Here is a 22668-nt window from a genome sequence, read left to right on the forward strand (position 1 = left end):
GTACCCAGCTGCAGGGTTTTTTTGTTTGTTTTTATTTAAAGGTAGACCAGCCAGATAACTAAGTGTGGGTACATTGATAAGTTTGTAAGTTAGACCTGAAATGTTGAAAATATAAAAAAACATGCTACTCCCTGTATTTGTCATAATCACAAATGTTCTTTACATATAAGAAGTGCAATGCTGAAAGCACGCTACTCTGTAATTTGTCATAATTGAAAATGTCATTATGCATGTGTGGAAAAACACTAAGTAACATTTGATTATATGTTTATTTGATTTCCAGGCATACAAGCTCTGTGTTAGCACGGTTCACCATCATCTTCCACCTCAATGTTTCTTTCCTCCCCTTTTACAGCCCCCGGCAGATCTGTGATGCTGCCGATATCCAGAAAGATGGGGTTTCCAAATCCCTTGTGCCAATTCAGCGGGTCTTCCAGAGTGCCACTGACAGAGAAGATGTACTTCTCCCACAGAAAGCGCACCATCTCAGAGTCCAGGAAAGGGTTGCACTCCCGCACGTTCTTCTCAAAGATCCTTCGCCGGTATTTAAACTCCAGGATCGTTTTGGTGTAGGTGTTTAATGTGAGGACCGAGGCCGACATGCATAAAGTGAACGACAACCAGGCCAGACTGTTCAAAAAGGAAAGAAAAGGAAAGAAAAGAAGCAAAAACTCAGCTCTCATTCAAAAATCAAGATATTACTTTAGGATTAAAATATTCCTCGGTTAATACTGAAAATAATAAAACACACCTGCAGTGTACTCACATTACACGGAGTTTTATCACTTCCTGAGCAACTCTCTACAGTCAGATGATAACGCTTCTGTGAACAAAATCCTGACTTGCCCCCTTCCCCGACTCCCATGACTGCCCCCAGCCCTCTTATCCACTTCACACCTGTCCATAGGTGTGATAAAAAATGAGTGCAAAAATAGAATGTTTTAAAACATCAATTTTGCAGGAAGTGGCTGGAGTGGTAATTCAAAATTGCATCTTTGCTCTAAAACATTAATGTAAGGGCTGATCAGAGAGAGATCTGTTGCCTGCCCATACGCCACAGGCTAATATTTCTTCTCAGCATTAAACCTCGCGTGAATTGGCCTTGTGACGCCACATCTACCACCGGTCCCCCACCGCCGCTGGTCCAGGGTCCATCCGCATACATGCGCCCTATGTGGTTGCTGGTGTATATGTGGACGCGTGTGTGACGTCTCACATGCGGCCACGTTATGCCAGCAACCACGGGTGGCGCGTGTACGAAGATGTAGCCCGGACAGTGTTGCCAACCGCCCGTAAATTTACGGGCAGCCCGTAAATTTGTATACAAATTACGCTGCCCGTGAATCCCGTAAGGAATTCAGCAGCGTCCGTAAAAGGGCCGCCCGCTCTGTTGCAGGACAGCAGCGCAGTGGAGGAAGAGCTGTGGGCAGCGGTGGAGAAGGGGGGCAATCTCCCCCCTCTTCTCTCACCTTACTGCTCTCCCTCCCTCGCTGACTGTCCCCCTCCGACGAGTGACTGGCAGTGGCGCTTGGCAGCGGGCGGGACTTACCTTCCGTCTCGCTCCTGCGCCGGAAGTTCTGCTGCTCTGGTCTGGACCAGACCAGAGTAGCGGCAGATCATCCCGCGCCGGCGACGAGAGAAGACGCAGGTAAGTTCCGCTCGCTGCCGCCTGCCACAGTGCCACTGTCACTCGTCTACTGGGCACATATACATCTGGCTACATCTACTGGGCACATATAACCCTGGCTACATCTACTGGGCACATATAACCCTAGCTACATCTACTGGGCACATATACATCTGGCTACATCTACTGGGGACATATACATCTGACTACATCTACTGGGGACATATACATCTGGCTACATCTACTGGGGACATATACATCTGACTACATCTACTGGGCACATATACATCTGGCTACATCTACTGGGCACATATATACCTCTGGCTACATCTACTGGGCACATATAACCCTGCCTACATATACTGGGGACATATACCTCTGGCTACATATACTGGGCACATACAGTGGAGGAAATAATTATTTGACCCCTCACTGATTTTGTAAGTTTGTCCATTGATACAAATTTGTCTCTGACATCCTTGGACAGCTCTTTGGTCTTTCCCATGTTGGAGAGTTTGGAGTCTGCTTGATTGATTGATTCTGTGGACAGGTGTCTTTTATACAGGTGACTAGTTAAGACAGGTGTCCTTAATGAGGGTGACTAATTTAGTAGAAGTGTCTAACCACTCTGTGGGAGCCAGAACTCTTAATGGTTGGTAGGGGTTCAAAAACTTATTTCACTCAATGAAATGCAAATCAGTTGCTATCTTTTATTTAAGGTTATTTTTTCGATTTTCCTTTTGATGTGCTATCTGCCACTGTTAAAATAAACCTACCATTGAAATGATACGGTTCTAAAACTTTTCATTTCTTTGTCATTGGACAAACTTACAAAATCAGTGAGGGGTCAAATAATTATTTCCTCCACTGTATATCTGCTGGCTACATATACTGAGGACACTGGCTGTTTGCGATTATGTGCATTTACTGGTGAAAAGCTGTCTCTTATGTGCATTTACTGGTGAAAAGCTGTCTCTTATTATGTGCATTTACTGGTGAAAAGCTGTCTCTTATTATGTGCATTTACTGGTGAAATGCTGTCTCTTATTATGTGCATTTACTGGTGCAAAGCTGTCTCTTATTATGTGCATTTACTGGTGCAAAGCTGTGTCTTATTATGTGCATTTACTGGTGAAAAGCTGTCTCTTATGTTCATTTACTGGGGAAAAGCTAGCTCTAATTACGTGCATTTACTGGTGAAAAGCTGTCTCTCATTACGTGCATTTACTGGTGAAAAGCTGTCTCTCATTACGTGCATTTACTGGTGAAAAGCTGTCTCTCATTACGTGCATTCACTAGTGAAAAACTGTCTGTCATTACGTGCATTTACTGGTGAAAGGCGGTCTCTTATGTGCATTTACTGGTGAAAAGCTGTCTGTCATTACGTGCATTTACTGGTGAAAGGCTGTCTCTTATGTGCATTTACTGGTGAAACGCTGTCTCTCATTATGTGCATTTACTTGCCATGCCCACTTTAGTCGCCGCAAATTTCCTCGAACATGTTGCCTCCTACCCATTTGACTGCCCCCTCATATGTGCCAGTCTAGAACCGGCCCTGTACCCCTGCCTACATATACTGGGCACATATACCCCTGGCTACCTGTTCTGGGGACATCTCTCCCCCTGGCTACCTGTTCTGGGGACATCTATACCCCTGGCCACCTATTCTGGGGACACCTATAGACCTGGGGCTACCTATTTTTGGGGAACCACTGCTGTCAGATTAAATGTATTTTGGAAGAACCTCTGCCAGATTACGTGGATTTTTGGTGAAATGCTGTAAGATTACATGTATTTTGGGGAAAGGGGGGAAACACTATGGCAGAGCTCAAACTTCCCTGGCAGACCTTTCACAGCAATATTAAAATCATGTATATTTGGCCCCACCCATGACCACGCCCACACTCTGTTGCGTGGCCACGCCCATTTTTCGGCGCGTCGTGCATAGCGCGGCGCAGGGTGTTTTGTCAGTAAAAAAAATATTTTGTCAGTAAATTTTTAGGTATTTGTCAGTAAAAAATGACGTGAAAGGTTGGCAACACTGAGCCCGGAGCCAGCGGTGGACACAGACATGTAAAGTATACTGCACCGGGCAGGGCACATTTCACATTAGGAGGGACAGAGCCAGGGGCCCCACCGTCTTCGTTACTTATCCTGATGTCAAACGCCATTACCAACATGCACCCGATTAAGCACATCGGCCCTCCATCTTGCAGCATGACCAATTGACACGTGTAACCAATTTCAGCCTAAAATAGGTTACATCGTCAATTGGGCATGTTCACATTTTTTCATCCAATTCGATTATAATAACTGAATCAGATGGTCGATCAGCCACCAAGCCGCCTGATGTATGGCCACTTTAACAGTACACTGTAAAAGACTAGTGTAATGTCACTGGAAGGCATAGCTACACTCCACTAAATCTAGTTGATAACATTTCATTGCTGACTAAATAAAGCAGAGAAAATTCTCTTGGATATCCTGTATACAGTGGAATCTTTCCTGTAGGTTTACTTTATCAATTAGCTTCTGAGTGAAGTGGAATTTTAAATGATTAACCCTTCCAGTATCTTTTGCCTTAGGTTTAGTGCACTAAAAGTAAGTATTGATATGAAACAAGTGAAGTAATATGGGTGACAATCATTTGGCCTAGCAGATTACTTTTGGTAGACTGCTTCTTTCCTGTAGACCTTCTGCTTCCCCGCCCCCTTTCCTTTCTGTAGCATAACCCCAAGCCAAGTTAAACATACATGCAGGTGCAGGACCAGTGTAAGTGGCACAGGGTCAAAGGTAACCTGGGTCCCCCAATCTTCCCTCCCCCCGCCCCCTTCTTCCCATGACTGCTCCCCAGGGCGCCTCTTCCGGTGCACGCTACTTCATCCATGCTCTGTCTTCATCTCCATTGCCTGTCTCTTCTCCATGCAGCGCATGGAGAAGGGGGCAAGCTGTAAGGATGAAGATGGAGCATGGACGGGGTAGCGCGCCAGCACAGGTGAGTTATTACAGTGCAGCCATACATTGTGCTGGGGCCCCGGGGACTTGGGAGCAGTCAGGGGGCCCTGTATGCCTGAACAGCGAATGCCTGGCTGCGGACTCTCAGATGAAACAATCACAATTGGCCATTACAACCAGCAAAAGCTCTGTGTTTTTATATGGCTTAACAGTTTTGGCTGCACAGACACGGCAACCGCACCGCTAATGCGAATTCGCATCCATATTGCTTTGCCATGCCATGCACGGTTATGGCGATTCAGATGCATTCTGCTGAAAACTGCAGCATGTGTCTTTTTTCCGCATCCCAAATTGGGTGCAGAAAACAGATGGGATTCACGGCTAGTGGAAATAGGCCCTTAATGAATAAATATTTACTCCTGCTTCATCTTATCCAATTTGGTAGGGTTAAGCAGAGGAAACTACAGGTATCTACTAGGCAAACAGACCCAAATTGGTGGCCGTACATTGTTCCATCTGCTACCAGATAAACCATTAGATAGACCCCTCTCTCATTGAATCGGAAGATTAATCGGCCCACAAGATCGAGTAATTTATGAGCAACCTTAAGGGGCCCATACACTGGTCGATTACAGCCATCGATTGATCGATCAGAAATCGATTCTATCAAATCAGCCGATCAATCGATTTGTGGCCGATTTTGTTTAATTTCGATCGATTTGATCTATCTGACTGGATGGAAAATCTAGGTCAATCTGCTGCTGGCAGCAGATCGATGGCCCATAGAATTGCATTGGATCTAATGGTCCAATAATGCATTTAGAGCTCTTTCCAAAAGATTTATTGGAAATCTGTTGCTAGTGTGTGGCACATATCAGATAGATTCCTATCAGATTCTACTTGACAGGCGTCTGACAGAAATCTATCTGATGGTCGAATCTACTGCAAATCTATAAGTGTATGGCCACCTTTAGACTAGCCAGCTTTACATAAAGCCTCGTACACACGCTAAATGAAACTCGAACAAGGTGGCCGATAACAACCGTCTCTGCCAAGAATCTAGCATGAGTACAGCGGCTCCTGATGCCACCCGAGCCTCATCCAGCTATCAGCCTAGCAGATCGATTTGGCCAATCTCTGGCAGAGAGCATTGGTCTTCTCACTCACCCCCGATCGCCGCATGATGTCATTCACACAACGCTTCGTCGGCCCTCTGCAGCCCCGCAGAATGGCAAAAGAACACATTGCTAGCCCGTAGTTTAACGACATGTCTTTACAGTGTCACCCCTGCAATGTCCCAATCCTTGTAAGGCAACATGGATCAAATGGGTGTACTATGTGTAAGAGAATACTGCATTTTTCACAATTAATCCAATAATTGCTAATTGCTTACCCAAATGACCAGCCATAATACCACGTCTGAGGTCTCCAGTCTTTGGGCCCAAGATTTACAGTTACCTGGAACACGGTCATGTACATCATATGGGCAACCATGCCAAGGAGACCTGAAGAATAAAAATGTAATTTATTGTTATTATTCGCAATAATGAATGCTGAACAGTTATTTAAAACCAAAAAGGTTGGCACCAGCAGTTGTGTTAAAGCTCAATTATGTTTATTACATCCAAAAAGCAAACAGAAACAGACTAGAGATAGATCGCTGTTTCGGACTTTCGTCCTTCCTCAAGCTGCATATAGTCACTATATCTATATGCAGCTTGAGGAAGGACGAAAGTCTGAAACAGCGGTCTTTCGCTGCTCTAGTCTCTTTTTGCTTTTTGGATGTAATAAATGTAATTGAGCTTTAATACAACTGCTGGTGCCAACCTTTTTGGTCTTACTGGACGTTTGACCCCTGGCGGTACTGCATGCCATTTCTTTATGCTTTTTTATTTTATTTATTTATTTAATTTTTTTAAATTCTTTTGAATTTTTTTGAATGCTGAACAATTATTTGCAGATTGCTGAAGTAAGTCCTGCTAAGAACCTCAATAGGCATTGTAGGAAGCACTTGACAGAGAGCAACAAATAAAGTTTCCAAAGGAGGCAAAGCTATTACCTTGTGTATCGCCTCATTTTGTTTGACCCCATCTCTGTCTAACCCCTCTTATTTTGACATGAATGTCAATGTCACCTCCCAGACAGCAGTATTAGGAAGCCTTTGTTCCTCCCATCCCTACCTTCAGCAGTATTAGGTGCGTACCTATGAAAAAGCCGCCGGGGAGACTTGGGCGCAGGATATAGTCGGTATATGGCTAACCCTGCTCCTGCACAACTCCCGGCGATGTTTATTACTATTCTCCCTCCAGGTCGACGTGGATGATAGGGAAATACGTAATTCGGCTTCCAGCTATTGCTGGCAGGCGAATTACAGTATTTTAAAAGGTACTGACGTCGCCGAAGTGACTCAGTGTGCACCACTATAGCCGTAATTCCTATTACGGTCTATGGTGGCGCCGGCTGCACCGAAACCTCCTCCTTTGGTTTCCTAGTGTTCGGTATTAGGTAGCCCCCCTCCACCTGCAATTAGTAGTATTAGGTAGCCTTTCCCCCTCCCACTCCAGATAGCAGTAATTGATATTGGCCTCGACCACTCCACCTCCAGCTAGCAGTTACAGGCAGCCCTTGCCCTAGCAGTAATACATAGTCTTTGCATCCCTCCTCCGTCCTCCCCATATGGAAGTATTTGTGCCCCCCATAAGGTGTGTACATCCACCAGCCCTCTCTCCCCCCAAATGTAGACAGCCCCCTAACTTCTTTCCTCCCTCCCTTTCTTAAGACCCCTCTCCTGCTCCCCCAGTATTGGCACTTGGCAGAATAAGTGCAGCGGTTGTGCATGAGGTAGACTCTCAGCTACTGTGTAAAGACACGGAACACAGCACATGTTATCCTTGCGATGTGCCTCGGTCGATCCAGCAGCACCCAGGATCACCAACAGTTAAAGAAAAGAAGACCGGCACAGTCGTCTTGAATTTATTTTATTTTATTCAAAGCACCAACATATAGCATACAGATGCAAAGTTTCAAAGCGTATAGCTCCTTTATCAAGCAAGGCAATATGTGGTCTGACACATATAGCCTTGCTTGATAAAGGAGCTATATGCTTTAAAACATTGCATCTGCATATATTGGGTCATACCCACTGTCTTCTTATCTCATTGTTTTCTATCTGTACGCTATATGTTGGTGCTTTGAATAAAAGAACAAATTCAAGGTCTTCTTTCCTTTAACTGTAGAGTCTCAGTTACTGTAATGCCATGTACATCCTCTGCAACAGCTGTGCGCTCTCTTCCTGTCTTATGTGATTGCATGCAATGTGCAGGAGGACCAGGAAGCAGAAAGCAGGCAGCTGCTGCACAGGATGGACAGGAGACATGTCATTGGAGAGGGTGAGATGCTCTATCTCATACCACTGCTACACTTACTCTGCGGCTGCTTGTTCTGGGGAGCACAGTAGAGGGTCTTAAGAGAGGGAGAAAGGAAAGTAGTCATGTCCCCCTCCCCAATATGCACATGTAATTAAAGTGTCAGGAAATTTGGGCGCAGGGTAAAGCCAAAAAAAAGGCTCACCCTGCTCCTACAAAGTGAAGACACAGGCACAGGGAGATTCTTGCGTTTGCCGATGACAAAAAATAAGCAAGCTTCTACTGCTCTCTGCAGTGAAAATAAACAATTTTTCACACAGGTAATACCTGAGAATGTTTTTCAAGGGACCCTGAGCAGTAAAAAAAATAAAACATTTGGACTCACCTAAGGCTTCCTCCAGAACTCATAGTGTCTCCCAGCATCCTCTTCTTCTTTTTCTTGGTCCCGCAGGCAGCTCTGGTAATCGGCGAGTTTGAGTGAAGTCACGCATGCACACCCCCGCAGCGTGCCTGTCGCATCATCAGGCTGGTCTCCATAAGCGTCCTGTGCATGTGCGGTTCAGTCTTTAGAGAACCGAGCATGCACAGGACGCTTATGCCGACCGCTTATGTCGACACGCACGCACGAACGACTTCACATGAAGTCGCAGATTACCGGAGCCACCTGCCGGACTAAGGAGGAGCAGAAGGACTACGGGGGGCAGGAGGAAGCCCCTGCTAAGTCCATTTAAAAAAAAAAAAATACTGCTCAGTGCCCCTTTCACTGTTCTTTCATGTAACTTAGAGTAGTTACTGAAATTTTAGTTTGAGGGGGTATAATCCCACTTTAAAGAAACAGAACTGTCATACAGAGGTGATACAAAAATGACCAGAATGTGACGTGTTCACATAGCATGCAACCTGCCTGATGTGCGCGACAGCTTACCTGACAGCACTGTGATGATAGCAGCAAATGCATTGATCTTAAGGCCATCTATGAAATTACTTGATGTGAAGAGCTCTAAGCACATGAGCAGAAAGCCTAGGCTGAGAAGGATAATGTATAGAAACTCCGAGATCACCGACAGCCATAAGACACCTACAGCAAAAAGATAGATTTATGGGTAATCATTTGTTTACTGCGCACATTACCGTTTATTGCACACATTTTAGGGCACTCAAGCAAGCCGCAGCATTTCTCAGAAGAACAGTAAAAAAGACGACAGATTATAGCGCTCTGAATATACAGCACACAAGGGTTCTGCAGAGGTCTGGTAAATGACTGCAACACTTATAATAAACAGCCTCAGGGGCTAAACATGAGCTGTGCCTATTGAGCTGGTCACACGTCTGGAATGAGTGAGAGGTTTCAAAAGTGACAAGCAAGGGATCTGTTTTTAAAGAATAACTCCAGTCCAAAAGCAGGAGCCTGCTATGCCAAGCTCTGTCTTCATTATGCAGGAGTGGGCGGGGGGGGGGGGGGGTCTCAGTGTTAAAACGTACGTGCACTGTAGAACTAGAAAAAAATTATTCATACCTGGGGCTTCCTCCAGCCCCTTTCAGGCCTATCGGTGTCTCTCTCTGTCCTCATCCACCTCCTAGATCATCCGGTAGATGCCCTGTTATCTTCGCCAGTCGGGGCTAGTCACGCTCCCCGGCTAGGAGTTTTCTGCGCCTGCACAGTAGTACTAACTGCCAAAAATAACGGGGCATCTACCGGACCATCTAGGTGGAGAAGGACGGCAAGGGACCGATTGGACTGAAGGGGGCTGGAGGAAACCCAGGTATGTATAATTTTTTTCTAGTTCTACATCTCAGGTTTACTTTAATTACTTACCTGATCGGCCATAATTCATTCATTCATTCATTCATTCAGGTGAGTGCTCAAGTGTTTTTTTTCAAACTTCTGCTTAGGCTCTGGCCACCCTCATCTGCAATGCAGTGGCCCGCCCCTAGCTTGGTAGCCATGGCCTTATTGGTGGCTGCCGAGCTGGGTTTGGGCTGGCATGACAGGCTCTGTCTTTTAGACTGGAGGTATTCTTTACAAAATAATGAGTATTAACATCAGTTAACAACCACCTGTGCGCCTATATATCATTAAACTTCCTGTATTTAATCACCTGAAAATTCACCTCTTCCAAAATGATTGACCTACCATCCTTTTCTTTTTGGTTATATCACCGGCTTTTTACTGGATGTATAAACTGGGCAATGCTCAGCAAGAGCTGCTGTAACTCCCCTAATTTGATAAGGATATTTGACCTACTTACTAACAAGCTCCAGATTTGCACCACCTTCTCTGTACAGGGCTAGCCCTACCATGAAGCAACCTGTCCTGAATTAAGTGATTCAGGGCAGAATGATATAGGGGGGAACATTGGAAGCATAAAGGGTCGTACAGCCCAGGAGAGTGAGGCTTTTCGAGAGCCAGAGGAAAAGGAGGAGTCAAGTCATGAGGGAAGAGCAGCATCAGTGTGGTGAAAGAAGAGGAGGCGTTGTTGGTGTGGTACTACTTGCCTTCCAGCTGGATATGGAGCACAGAAAGCAGTAGGAGGCATTTTGGAGGAGTCTGGAGGGCATGGCCGACAGATGAGGTATTCGCCCACCAGCACTGGCAGGAGATGACAGAGGCACTTACAGCAGGACTCAGGAGGGTGAGTAGTTAGTTGTAGCTGTCCTGTATTGGCCCAGGTGGTGCCCCTCTCTCAAGTCTGATTGTGCATGTGTGTTGCACATGTGCAAGACCATTCTGCACACCACCCCAGCTTGGGACATCTGAGGGTGGGGGAGCCTGAGGCAGCCACACACAGTGAATGGACAGGGATGGGCAGCCAGGACAGTAGAAAGAGGGCCTGATCCAATTCATGTTTTCTCCTAAAAGATCATTTTTCATCTGCTGTTTAATTTTTCAGCTCTCAATTGAAAAAGTACCAAAAAGTACTTTAGGTGAAAAGGTACTGTCAAAATTATTTTTAATATTTTCTTGCTTGCTGGTGGATAAAATACATTTTATTGATAGAATGTGAAATATAACCTAGGGGAGAAATGAATTGGATCAGGCCCAGAGTGAGAGGCTTAACCAGAGGAAGGCAGGATGGCTGAGGCCGACGATCACACCGGGGGCGACATTTATCATGTCTTGTGGACCTTGGTGGTGAAGCTGGCTGCCACATGGGTTCCTTAATCTGGCTATGTCATCTCCCTACACACTAAGCAGTAAGCTGAGCTACATTTTCTATGTGGGCTAATTGCTGCATTGTTAGGGTGATTGTGGCATTTCTTTTTTAATGTGATTCCCGGATTTCATATGTGGGACTAATGCCGTATTTCATATGTGGGGTATTTGCCGCACTTCATGTGTGTGACAGACTTTGTAAACATGCCTAAAGGAAAGCATTTGGTCTGTTCTGCATGCTCTTTGTGAGACAGGTCTTCTTGGCCCCTGCTCCGAGGCGGTATATACTACTCAGCTGTCTAATGGCAGCTAAAGTAGTGGCGGCCTGTGCGCGATATTGCGGCAAGTTAAATCTATGCTGTGTCAGGATTAAGCACCCATAAACATGGCATAAATGTAATTATGCACAAACCAGAGGTGGTTAAAGGACTATATACATCTTCGGCCAGACACTTAAATAGTTTACATCTACATAATTTGTGTTAATTAGCTAGGCTTTTGGCAGGAGTAAGTGGACTACCTGTTCTTATAGCTGCCTAGGTATCTCCTTCACTCATTAGAAATATTGACATTGCTCTGTAAGGGTGATAAAACATCTTCTCAAACACATAAAGATGTCTTATTAGAGCTGTCCTATTTATTCATTGGATATTCCAGAATTGTCGAGCCTGCTGTCCCATGTGACATTTCAGGTGCACACAAAGGTCACCCAAAGCATACAGAGACAATTGCCAGAAAAGGGATGCGGAGGCTTATGACTTGTTAAAGTGGATCCGAGATGAACTTTTACTCATTGCATAATTGTGTTCCTTTCCTATTGTTTATAGGGCATTCCTCAAGCCAAATACTTTTTTGTTTTTGTTTGAATGATCTAATTCCCTATAAACTAAATAAGCCACTCCCACAGGTTTTCAGAGAGCCAAGGCACTTTCAGACAGTAGCAAGGGCTCATGGGAGCTCAGTCTGGGCAGGAGGAGGGGGAGGTATTACTAGCCAGAGATTTCAGAGGCAGAGGGGAGGAGGAAGGAGGAGGGGGGATTAGGTTTTTTTGCTCAAGATGCAGATAAGCCTGCCTCTGTGTAATGTTTACAAACAACATGGCTGCTGTCATTGTATCACAGGAAGAAATTGTAACGATCGGTGTCAGCTCGCAGAGAGAATCTGATTATTGGTGATCTGCAGTATCACCAAGAATACAGATCTATACCTGATTATGGATGATGTGCAGAATCACCAATAATACAGATATAGTGCTAACCTCTGGACACCTCTAAATATATATAGTGAGTGTTTGGTGTAACAGTGTGACTTTGAGTAACCCACCTGAAGAGCAGGTGGCCCTAGGCAGTACAGGAAGTACTGCTATAGAGAGTACAGAAACCTTCCAGCAGCCTGAGGCTCTTCAAGGGGTGGAATCAGGCTGAAGGTAGGAAAGACCAGAGAGTGAGTGACACCTGGAGGTGGATGTCACTGACTGATCTGGAGACTATCTCTTTAGTGGAGAGAGATAGCTCTCGAGGTCGGGCAAGCCAGGTCGGCAACACACAGACAGACAAAGTACAAAGGCAGAAGGCTGATTCGGTATCCAGGGCAGGCAGGGTTTGGCAACGGAATATCAGATATGCGTGGTACCGAATCAGAAAGCAGAGGGATAGTCAGGAAAGCAACAAGTCATAACAAATATCAAACAATGCCTAGTCTTGGGTGTGAGGTCCGTGGTCTCTACACCCTGAAACTAGTCTGATGTATAACAGAATGATAACACAAGTTCCCTAGTCTTGGGTGTGAGGTCCGTGGTCTCTACACCCTGGAACTAGTCTGATGTATAACAGAATGATAACACAAGTTCCCTAGTCTTGGGTGTGAGGTCCGTGGTCTCTACACCCTGGAACTAGTCTGATGTATAACAGAATGATAACACAAGTTCCCTAGTCTTGGGTTTGAGGTCCGTGGTCTCTACACCCTGGAACTAGTCTGATGTATAACAGAATAATAACACAACTAATCTGGCTCAGTGTGAATTCCCAGGTCCTCCTGGTTCAAACACACTGTTGGATCTGACTAAGGTCTGAGTGCTTCCACGTAGTGATCGCAACGGCAGACAATTTGAGAGTGGCCAGCAGTAACCATATATAGAGCAGTGCTCTCTGGCGCCGCCCTAAAGTGATCAACCAATGGTTACCAGCTCTGAGGTCAGCTGACCGGCCTGGTCAGCTGATCCCCCCTTGGCCATCATAAAAGTTCTGCCTTTCAGCGCGCGCGCGTGTATTCCTAAACCTATGTGAACTAACAGGCTCAGCCACCCCAGCTGCATGCTGCTGCGTGCAAACCGCCGCGCTAGACGCGGAACCAGCCACCTCGCTATCAATACATGCGGTGGCTTTTCCACGTTCTGCCATGTCACTAGATGCACGCTTCCGCGTGCAGACCGCCGCGTTGGACGCGGAATCAGCCACCTTGCTGCTATTACACGCGGCGGCTTTTCCGCGTTTTCTCACAGAATTATTCTTATTCTATTAATTGGTAGGTGAACAGAGGCGCCAGAAGGATAAAAGTACATAACATTTTTTTAAAATTGCTGGGAGGAAGTGGTGGACTCGCCTCCGTTAAAGCAGACACCAAGGACTGTAAATATATAGCTATATACATTTATTGAAAATACCCCAAAGATGCAACGCGTTTCGCGGGCACAGCTCACTTCTTCAGGCAATAAGCAGGGGATAAACAACAGCAATTCAGTTATAGCAAGCAGAGCACTTCCTCCCAGCAATTTTTTAAACATTTTATGTACTTTTATCCTTCTGGCGCCTCTGTTCACCTACCAATATATTTGAGTCCACCCCAGGTGGAGGGGTGATCTACCCCCTTTCTTCCTATCTACAGAGAGCGACTTCTTAATCCTGAGTGAGCACAGGTCTAATCTCCTCACCTGCCTAATGAGTGGTTACCTAGGTGGTAACCCGTGTTTGTGAGTATTACCATCTCACTGTTTCATTTATCCAATCAATTTTGACATACTACACCATATTGGGCTCTCGATTTCTCTTCATCTTATTCTATTAAAGCTGTTTGCAGCTAGATTTGCTGTCTAACTATCTAAACTTTAGATAAGATATATTGACAAGTTACTTGTTATAGTTAGTTTTTCATCTCGGATCCGCTTTAAATACACACATGTGAGAATTGTCGCCCATTGGGGATTGGGAAACGATTCCTCATGTAACAGTTGAGGGAATGATGCTGTACAGACAAATACCTGGCCTTGAGGCTAGTGACGTCTTCTGTTGCTATGGAGGGGTGCAGAGTGATGATGATTGTTGGACAACGGAGTGGCTTCAATTGGTTGGGGGAAAAGGGTTAAAATAGCATTGTGATCGGTCATGCTTGAGTATTGGAGGTCATAAAGGATCAGGAAAGATCCTTAATGATGCACGATGCCGGAGCAGGATCGATCGGCACTCGCTATACACACTTAACAATCGCTGACTTAAACAGTCGTTTTTGGCCATTTTGTTCAATGGTTATTGCATGCTTGTACATATTTCTAGTGTGCACCAATCAATCCTTTTACTCCCAAAAGGCACTCTTTCAAGCAGAACATAAATACACATTTCATGCAAAGAAACGCTTTACTCACCATGGGTTTCCTAGAAACAGGGCCGGTTCTAGCTACAATGGGGCCCGGGGGGAAAAGTATCTGGGGGCCTCACTAGCATCTCCCCACCCCTTGCAGCAAATTCATCACCCAGGGGCCCCAGGCTGGATGCCAGGCTTGATCTTCCCCCCCCAGTCACAATATCATTAGGTGTCCGTCATATGTCCCCAAAAGCATTGTTGGTGTCCCCATTATTCCCCTCTTCCTTAATCTTACAAACGCAGAGTGTACACACAGCAGAGTCTTACATAATGCAGGCAGGACACAGGAGTCTGCACCGTGCTCTATGCTCTGGACTTCATCTCTTCCTTGTTCCCTGCAGGCATGTATAGGGTCTCCATAGCTGGAGAGGAGGGGGAGACACTGGGGAAGGGAGGGGGGGGGGGTACAGGCTCTGGGGCCCTAGGGCAATTGCCCCCTTTGCCTCTATGGAAGTGCCAGCTCTGCCCTCAAATCATGGTGCCCTCACTAACATTTACACTTCTTTCACTGTCTCCCCTTGGTTGCCCCCCTGTGCCTAGGAGCCCAACCCCACCCCATAACAAATGTGGCCACAAGAGCATTTGATGGACCTCTGTGTTGAAGGGGGAAGTAAGTGGTAGGGGGACCACCCCTGCTCAGTACCTCTGTGGTTGCAGGGCCTTTCCCTCTGTAGTTATGCCCTTCATTTTTGTGTCCAGTCTGGAATAAATCTGGATTGTTGAGGACACAACAAAGGTCTACAGGTCGTTGCAGCTTTTGAGTCCCATTACATGTTTTTATTAGTAATTGCTATGTAACCGCAGTGCATGCTCACTCAATTTTTTTCCGGAGTATAAAGTACCTTTTTCAGACTCTGGCGATAATTCAATGAAGCTGCGACATGCTTCTTCTGAAAAGAAAACTAAGAGTAAATACAAAAAAAAGCATAAACACACATTGGTTCATTTACTAAGAATAGAGACGACTGGATATTTAAAAAAAAAAATAGATAGTAAAAGTTTGAAACCTTTCCTGGATCATATCAGAACACTTGTCAAAGGGTTATTTCTTTTGATCTCCTTGCAATCGAAAGCATGCAAGATTAGAATAATAAGCAAATCACCACCATAGAGCATTATGAAGTCTTACCCAATGACTCCTTACTAAATAGGTGGTAGTTCCAGCCAAGATTCGAACGCTGGTCTTCTGTGTCAAAGGTGGTGTTTTTAACCATCCATCCATCTTTTTTTAATGCATATTGTGTGGAATATATCTTAATTCTCAAGCGTCAAATCTTTCTGCTATCGAGGCAATTTGAGTAAGTGTAGGAAACAAGCAACAATTGTTCCTGCTCTGTCCAACTAATTACTCCTGCAGGAAGGGAAATGTAGCTGGAAAGAGGAAACTAGTGCAACACAAAGTGCAATTACAAAAAGTGCAAAATACAGAAAAAGATTGAAACTTGGCCGTACAATTATGGCTATGCAGCATAAGGTGCTTACTTTGGGTGCTGGCACTCAGCTAATGTATTGCAGGCCTGACTTTTTTACTGACTTTTTTGGCTACTGTTGTTTAGCTATTGTATAGCTGAGTGCCAGCTATTGTTTATATGTGGCACCAGGTGTATGCAATCAATGAAGATCATCAGGGGAGATTATATTTTATACTTAAGGTAGCCATACATCTAGTGATGAAGGGCAGATTCGACCAAGAGTAAATCTCTCTCTAATCGAATTTGGTTAGAGAGAGATCTGTTGACTGCCCCTACAAAGGTCGATCCCTGTCCCCCCTAATGTTCAATGTGCCCTCTCAGTGCCCAGTGCCCTATATGTTACCTGTCTGTTTCCGCCACTGGCTCCAGGCTTCAACCTCCGTCCATACACACGCCCCACATGGTTGCCAGAGTAACGTATGCGCGTGTGTAACAACACACACCCACGTGTACACTGGCAACCACGTGGAGTACGTGTATGGATGGAGGACGTATATTGCACTGGGCACTGGGAGGGCACATTGAACATTAGGGGGAACAGTGCCACTGTTTTTGTCGCATTCGACGATCGTCCTGTTATCGCTTGCCGTTACCGATGTGCACCAGATCGACCACGACGGCCCAACATCTTGCAGCATGCCCAATCTACATGATCAGCACAAAACTAGTCGCATTGACGATCAGGCATGCACTTGGCAGCACCGATTTTCATGTGACTCAATAATAATTATCGAATCGCATGGCCGATCAGCCGTTAAGGTGATAGATGTCCACCTTTAGGGTTAAGAGTTGGTATAGTTTTAGGGGGATTTGTGTTAAGGAATAGGGTATGGGGGGGGGGGGGGGTGTAAGCTTTGATACTTAGTCTTAGGATGTTAGGAAGAGATTTACTTTGGGCCGGGGAGAGTGCAGAAAAACTTGCAACAACTGTTGCAAACCTGATGGTACAACATTGGTAATGGGCATGTTAAAAAATATTGTTACTGTTGGCATTACCCGGTGCCCAAATAAGCAGGCTCTTGTTCAATATGTACTCACTGCTGCTGGCAATAAATGGTTGCCTTTGCCTCTGCTGTCCCCTTTCCTGGCAAAAAACTGTATGCACCAGAAGGACACCACATAGTAAGGCACTGCTGATGACTTCATACAATGCAACAGTAAAAGAAGCTGTGGCTATATAATCAGGTGTAAAGCCTGGTATACACTTCCAATTATGATTGGCCAATTACTGACCACCTCCATGTAGTATGAGGGTCAACAAATATTGAATACTATGAAAAGAGTGTGTATATAAACCATCATACTACATGAAAGAGGTAAAATTGGTCAGCGATCGGCCAGTCGAAATTGAAGATGTGTACTAGGCTTAAAGAGAACCCAAGGTGGGTTTGTAAAATTTTGTTAGGACCCAGAGGCAAGTGCTGTATACATTGAGCAGCCTCTGTGTCCTTACAGACTGTCTCCAGGCTCCCCCCCCCCCTGGCTCTGCTGTCCCTAATAAAAAAAATCCCCAGGCTAGTGACACGCATATTGTCGCTAGCCGGACATAGAGGCTGCTCATTGTATACAACACTTGCCTCTGGGTCCTAATAGGATTTTTTAAACCCACCTCGGGTCCTCTTTAAGGGTGCATACATGCATGTTATTTTGATTGGCTAATCACTCGCCAATTTTACCACCTACATGTAATATGAGTGCCAACAGATTTTAAATACTATGAACAGATTGTGCAGGTAAGCTTCCATACTACATGGAAGTGGTAAAATCAACATTGGATATGTGTATGTACCCTAAGTCATTGGAACCTTGCATTACTGGTGTTAATAATTAAAAAAACAAGAAACAGGACCACTTGTAAAACAAAAAGCCATAACAGTTTCAATTAATGACTTGCAGCATTTAACTCTTTCAAGATAACTAAGACTCAGTGTTGCTAACAAAAATGCAATTTTTGATATCGAGAAAATATTTGCGAAAATACAGTACATTGTATTTTCACAATATGGCAAATTTTCGCGGAAGTGGGAAAAACTGTATTTTTTTCTTAACCACTTTTGCCTTTTGGACGTTGCTGGTACATCCAAAAGGCTGCTAGGAGGCTGCTGCACACTGCTGCCCGCTCCTGCGCGTGTTCACATGCGTGCCCGGCCCGCACGCTCCCGTGTCACCGCTTGTTAGCCCAGAGATCAATGAATGTGAACACAGTTCGAGAGAGCTCGCTTACAGGACAAAAAAAAATGTGACTCTTGTGGCCAAATAGTAAAACTACATCTATCAACCTTTTTATTTTTAAATAAATAGAATTTATTACATAAAAAAATTAACTGTTTACCCCCACACTCCAAAAAATACCCAAATATTTTTTTTAATTAAAAAAAAATTACAATAAAAAAAAACATAAATAGTTACCTAAGGGTCTGAACTTTTTTTAATATGAATGTGAAGAGGGAATTTTACTATTATTTTTTAAATTATAAGCTTGTAAATAGTGATGGATGGACACAAAACTGTAAAAATGCACCTTTATTTCCAAATAAAATATTGGTGCCATACATCGTGATAGGGACAAAATTTAAATGATGTAATAACCGGGACAAATGGGCAAATAAAATACGTGGGTTTTAATTATGGTAGCATGTATTATTTTAGAGCTATAATGGCCGAAAACTGAGAAATAATGATTTTTTTACCATTTTGTTCTTAATATTCCCATTAAAATGCATTTAGAAAAAAATTATTCTTAGCAAAATGTACCACCCAAAGAAAGCCTATTTGGTGGGGGAAAAAACAAGATATAGATCAATTCTTTGTGATAAGCAGTGATAAAGTTATTGGTGAATGAATGGTAGGTGAAAATTGCTCGGGTGCATAAGGTGAACAACAACTGACGGCTGAAGTGGTTAAAGAAAATGTACAAAAAGCACAAAATTGTGTATTGCATATTTTTGCTGCACTAAGTTGAAAATTCACGTAAAAAAAATAAATCAAAATTTAATTCAACATTATTTTTGGGAAAATGAATGCGAAAACAATATCGGCATTTCCACTTATCACTGCTAAGCTTTGTCTATGGAATTTACAATATGTGTAAGCTCTCTTCTTACCCCCTTGGTGTTTCTCACAGGAGAACCAGAATCCAGTGTGAAAGTATTTGAAGGCAAACTTATCATCTCCAGTCTCCCAGTTATAGTGAACAACATTCTGGCTCAAAGTTCCATTGGCATCAGTTACTTCGCTGTTTGTGGTGGTGCTGTTTAGTGTTAGCACTTGACAGTTCTTGCTCTTTACTGCTGATAGGCAAGGGGGTTTCACCACTTTGTGTGTTCCTTCGCACCAGTAACTGGTAAAGAAAGCTGCCACAGAGAAGCTGAGAGCCAGCAGATTCAGGATCACAGACAGTAATGATCTGTTTCTTCTGCTCAGTTCCATACTGATGGCAAAAGTTTCACTTTACGTCGAAACCGGTTGTGACCATTATACATAATCAGTTGTAGGCTTTATTTGGGTTGTCTTCTTCTTTTATTTTATTGAATGCATTTTATTCTTTAGTTAGATAACTATGCAACATTATACTGACATTGATTGTGGCACTACTTTTGTGTCTTTTTTTCCTAGTTATAATCTGTTAAATTGATGGTTTAATAAGTATTTTGCAGCGTTACAGTAATCCTGATTGAAGAAAAGTGGATGCAAATTTGCCTTGAAAAAGTAGGCTAAATAAAGAACAGAATTCATCCCAATGTAAAAAATAAAATGTTTCAGGCAAAGATGTTCAGCATTCTATGCCCCACATGTGCAGCTGTTCTATGGTTACAAATGATGGTCGTCCCAGATGTCTTCAGTCTTACTGGTCTCACCTCCAGTGTAATGTATCTGAAACAGATTAACAGACACAACCAAGTGTTAATGGCAGGATTTAGGTTAAATTCAAAATAGCTTCAAGCACCATCTGGGTTTTTTTTTTTTTTGTAAAAGCACAGCACATATTCTCGAACATTCTTTAACAATTTGAAGTACAGTTTATTTTTTTTCTAGAGTTGGAACTGTGACCCTTTTTTGATTGTATGATAATTATGGACAAAATCTAAGCGGATTCACTAATATTTAACACAGTGCTTGCACCAAAAATAACTTAGCAGAAAAACCTCTATTTTGTCAGTTTTAACACAACTATCCCCCTCAGGGGCGTAACTAGACTTAATGGGCCCCACCCTGCAAAAATGATAGCATGGGGCTCCCTTGGACACCAAACCCCATGTGGGTCATGTGACTGGGGGCCGGCGAATGGCAACAGAGACAGTGTTCTGCTGTGAAGCAGTGTCTGGAAGCAGGAAAAAATGAAACATTTTCCTGCACACGGTTTTTGTGAGCGAACAGGGAGCTTTATTTGCTAATTGGCTGCAATTGCGGTTTGGGAGAAGGAGGAGGAGGGGCCCCCAAAGCCCCTGGGCCCCTCTATGATAGTAGGGGTCACCCCTTCCAGGGGTTAACAACTCAGTGCAGCAAAAATATACAAATATAAACAATATATAAAAATTCTGCTTGGTTCTACAAGGAAGATACAATTATATGTTCTAATATCAGGAGACAAAAAGTCCTCCCAAGGATGCGCTTTTGTAGAAGATTGAGTGACCTCTGTATAAGATATACAGTATATTCAGCAGCGCTTCCTCAGTTTATGTGCTTGTCCTCAGCCAAAAGGCTATCAATCACCCATAAGGAGTGGGACTCGCCTATTAGCTATTCAGTCCAAAAACTTTATTAAAAATATACACTCACATGGTCCACCAGTAAAAACTTTCCAAAAGCCAGATTTGCCTGCTGTACCATGTGAGTGTATGTTTTTAATAAAGTTTTTATGATTTCAAAATTGGAATTGGACATATCCAAGAGGCTGAGGAACATTATCTAGGAGTGTGGAGGAGTGCCAGAGGAAGCGAGAGGAGCCTATCCAATACCCCACAGGCTTGCTAGCTACTGTGATCGTAGCATAGCTAATAGGTGAGTCCCACTCCATACGGGTGATTGATAGACTTTTGGTGGAGGACAAGCACATAAAGCGCAAATGAGGAAGCGCTGCTAAATATATATGCTAAAAATCTAAATCTGGCACTTGTATATTCCTTATACTGTAGATGTGGCAAAATGATAAATCCCTCTCTGAAAGGAATCGATTCAGGAAGGGATCAATTCCTACCACGCACTGCATATCAATTTTCAATAGATGCCAGAATAAAAATCTATTGAAAATTTATCGAACTGCAACATTGTACTGTCCAATGCAGTGCAAAGCTATGGGCCATCGATCTACCACTTCTCCTGCCCCGAGATCTTCCATCCAGTCCAATCGATACTTTTTTAGTATTCATGGAAAAATTGGACAAAAAAACTTTACAAACATTGCAAATGTATAATCATGCATGCACATGTACTGTATATTCTTCTGATTGCATCCTGTCCATTATGCAGTGCTTCAGCTCAAACCATGCATGTATTATCCTTTGTACGTGACCAATAAAAATGTTATTGTTAAAAAAGCACCTGTATAATATTAAATGTGTTAACACTCCCTCAAAGGACTTACGAGGCCTGATTTGTAAAAAATAAATAAAAAAAGTTAGATACCTGTGTGCGTTTGCAAGGCACGGAGGACGCCGTCCGCTCCCTCCGTGCCGTTCCGCCGGGTCCCCGCTGCTTAAAATCCCCCCGAACGTCCCCCGACCGCACGGCCCGGGTCGGGCTCTCCAGCCTTCACAAAGATGGCCGTCGGAGCTGGCCGCGGCTGCGCAGTCCACATAGCCGCGAGTGCGGCTGCGCAGCTCTAAGGCCAACTCCCCGATCCACGCTACTGTTACGTGGATCGGGGGGTTGGCCTTAGAGCTGCGCAGCCGCACACTCGCGGCTATGCGGACTGCGCAGCCGCGGCCAGCTCCGGCGGCCATCTTTGTGAAGGCTGGAGAACCCGACCCGGGCCGTGCGGTCGGGGGACGTTCGGGGGGATATTAAGCAGCGGGGACCCGGCGGAACGGCACGGAGGGCTCGGATGGCGTCCTCCGTGCCTTGCAAACACACACAGGTATCTAACTTTTTTTATTTATTTTTTACAAATCAGGCCTCGTAAGTCCTTTAAATGGGCACTACAGCAAAAAACTGTAAAATTTAAAATATGTGCAACATATACAAATAAGAAGTACATTTTTTCCAGAGTAAAATGAGCCATAAATTACTTTTCTCCTATGTTGCTGTCACTTACAGTAGGTTGTAGAAATCTGACTGAAGTGACAGGTTTTGGACTAGTCCATCTCTTTATAGGGGATTCTCAGGGATATATTTATTTTCAAAAGCAGTTAGTGAATGGCAGTTGCTCTGTCTAACTGCCAGAAAACTGTGTAGGGAGCAGGGAAGCTGGCCAGCATCATTGTTTAAATCTTTTTTAGGGAATATGTTTGTAAAGAATAA

The 22668-nt window shown here is 44.2% G+C and overlaps 1 protein-coding gene across 4 annotated transcripts in view; it reads right to left on the reverse strand.

Moving 5' to 3' along the window:
- Positions 1 to 255: 255 nt before the first annotated feature.
- LOC137521585 (germ cell-specific gene 1-like protein) overlaps positions 256 to 22668 on the reverse strand; it is a 72020-nt gene continuing 49607 nt past the window's right edge. For all 4 annotated transcript variants that reach the window (XM_068241026.1, XM_068241024.1, XM_068241025.1 and 1 more), the window contains exons 2-6: positions 19314 to 20082; positions 15580 to 15627; positions 8873 to 9025; positions 5976 to 6087; positions 256 to 630 (exon numbers count right to left, since the gene is read on the reverse strand). In XM_068241026.1, the coding sequence (XP_068097127.1) occupies positions 300 to 630; positions 5976 to 6087; positions 8873 to 9025; positions 15580 to 15627; positions 19314 to 19638 (969 nt within the window). In that variant the 5' untranslated portion in view covers positions 19639 to 20082 and the 3' untranslated portion in view covers positions 256 to 299. The remainder of the gene's footprint in view (positions 631 to 5975; positions 6088 to 8872; positions 9026 to 15579; positions 15628 to 19313; positions 20083 to 22668) is intronic.

Source organism: Hyperolius riggenbachi, chromosome 6 (assembly GCF_040937935.1).
Source record: "Hyperolius riggenbachi isolate aHypRig1 chromosome 6, aHypRig1.pri, whole genome shotgun sequence".
NCBI lineage: Eukaryota > Metazoa > Chordata > Amphibia > Anura > Hyperoliidae > Hyperolius > Hyperolius riggenbachi.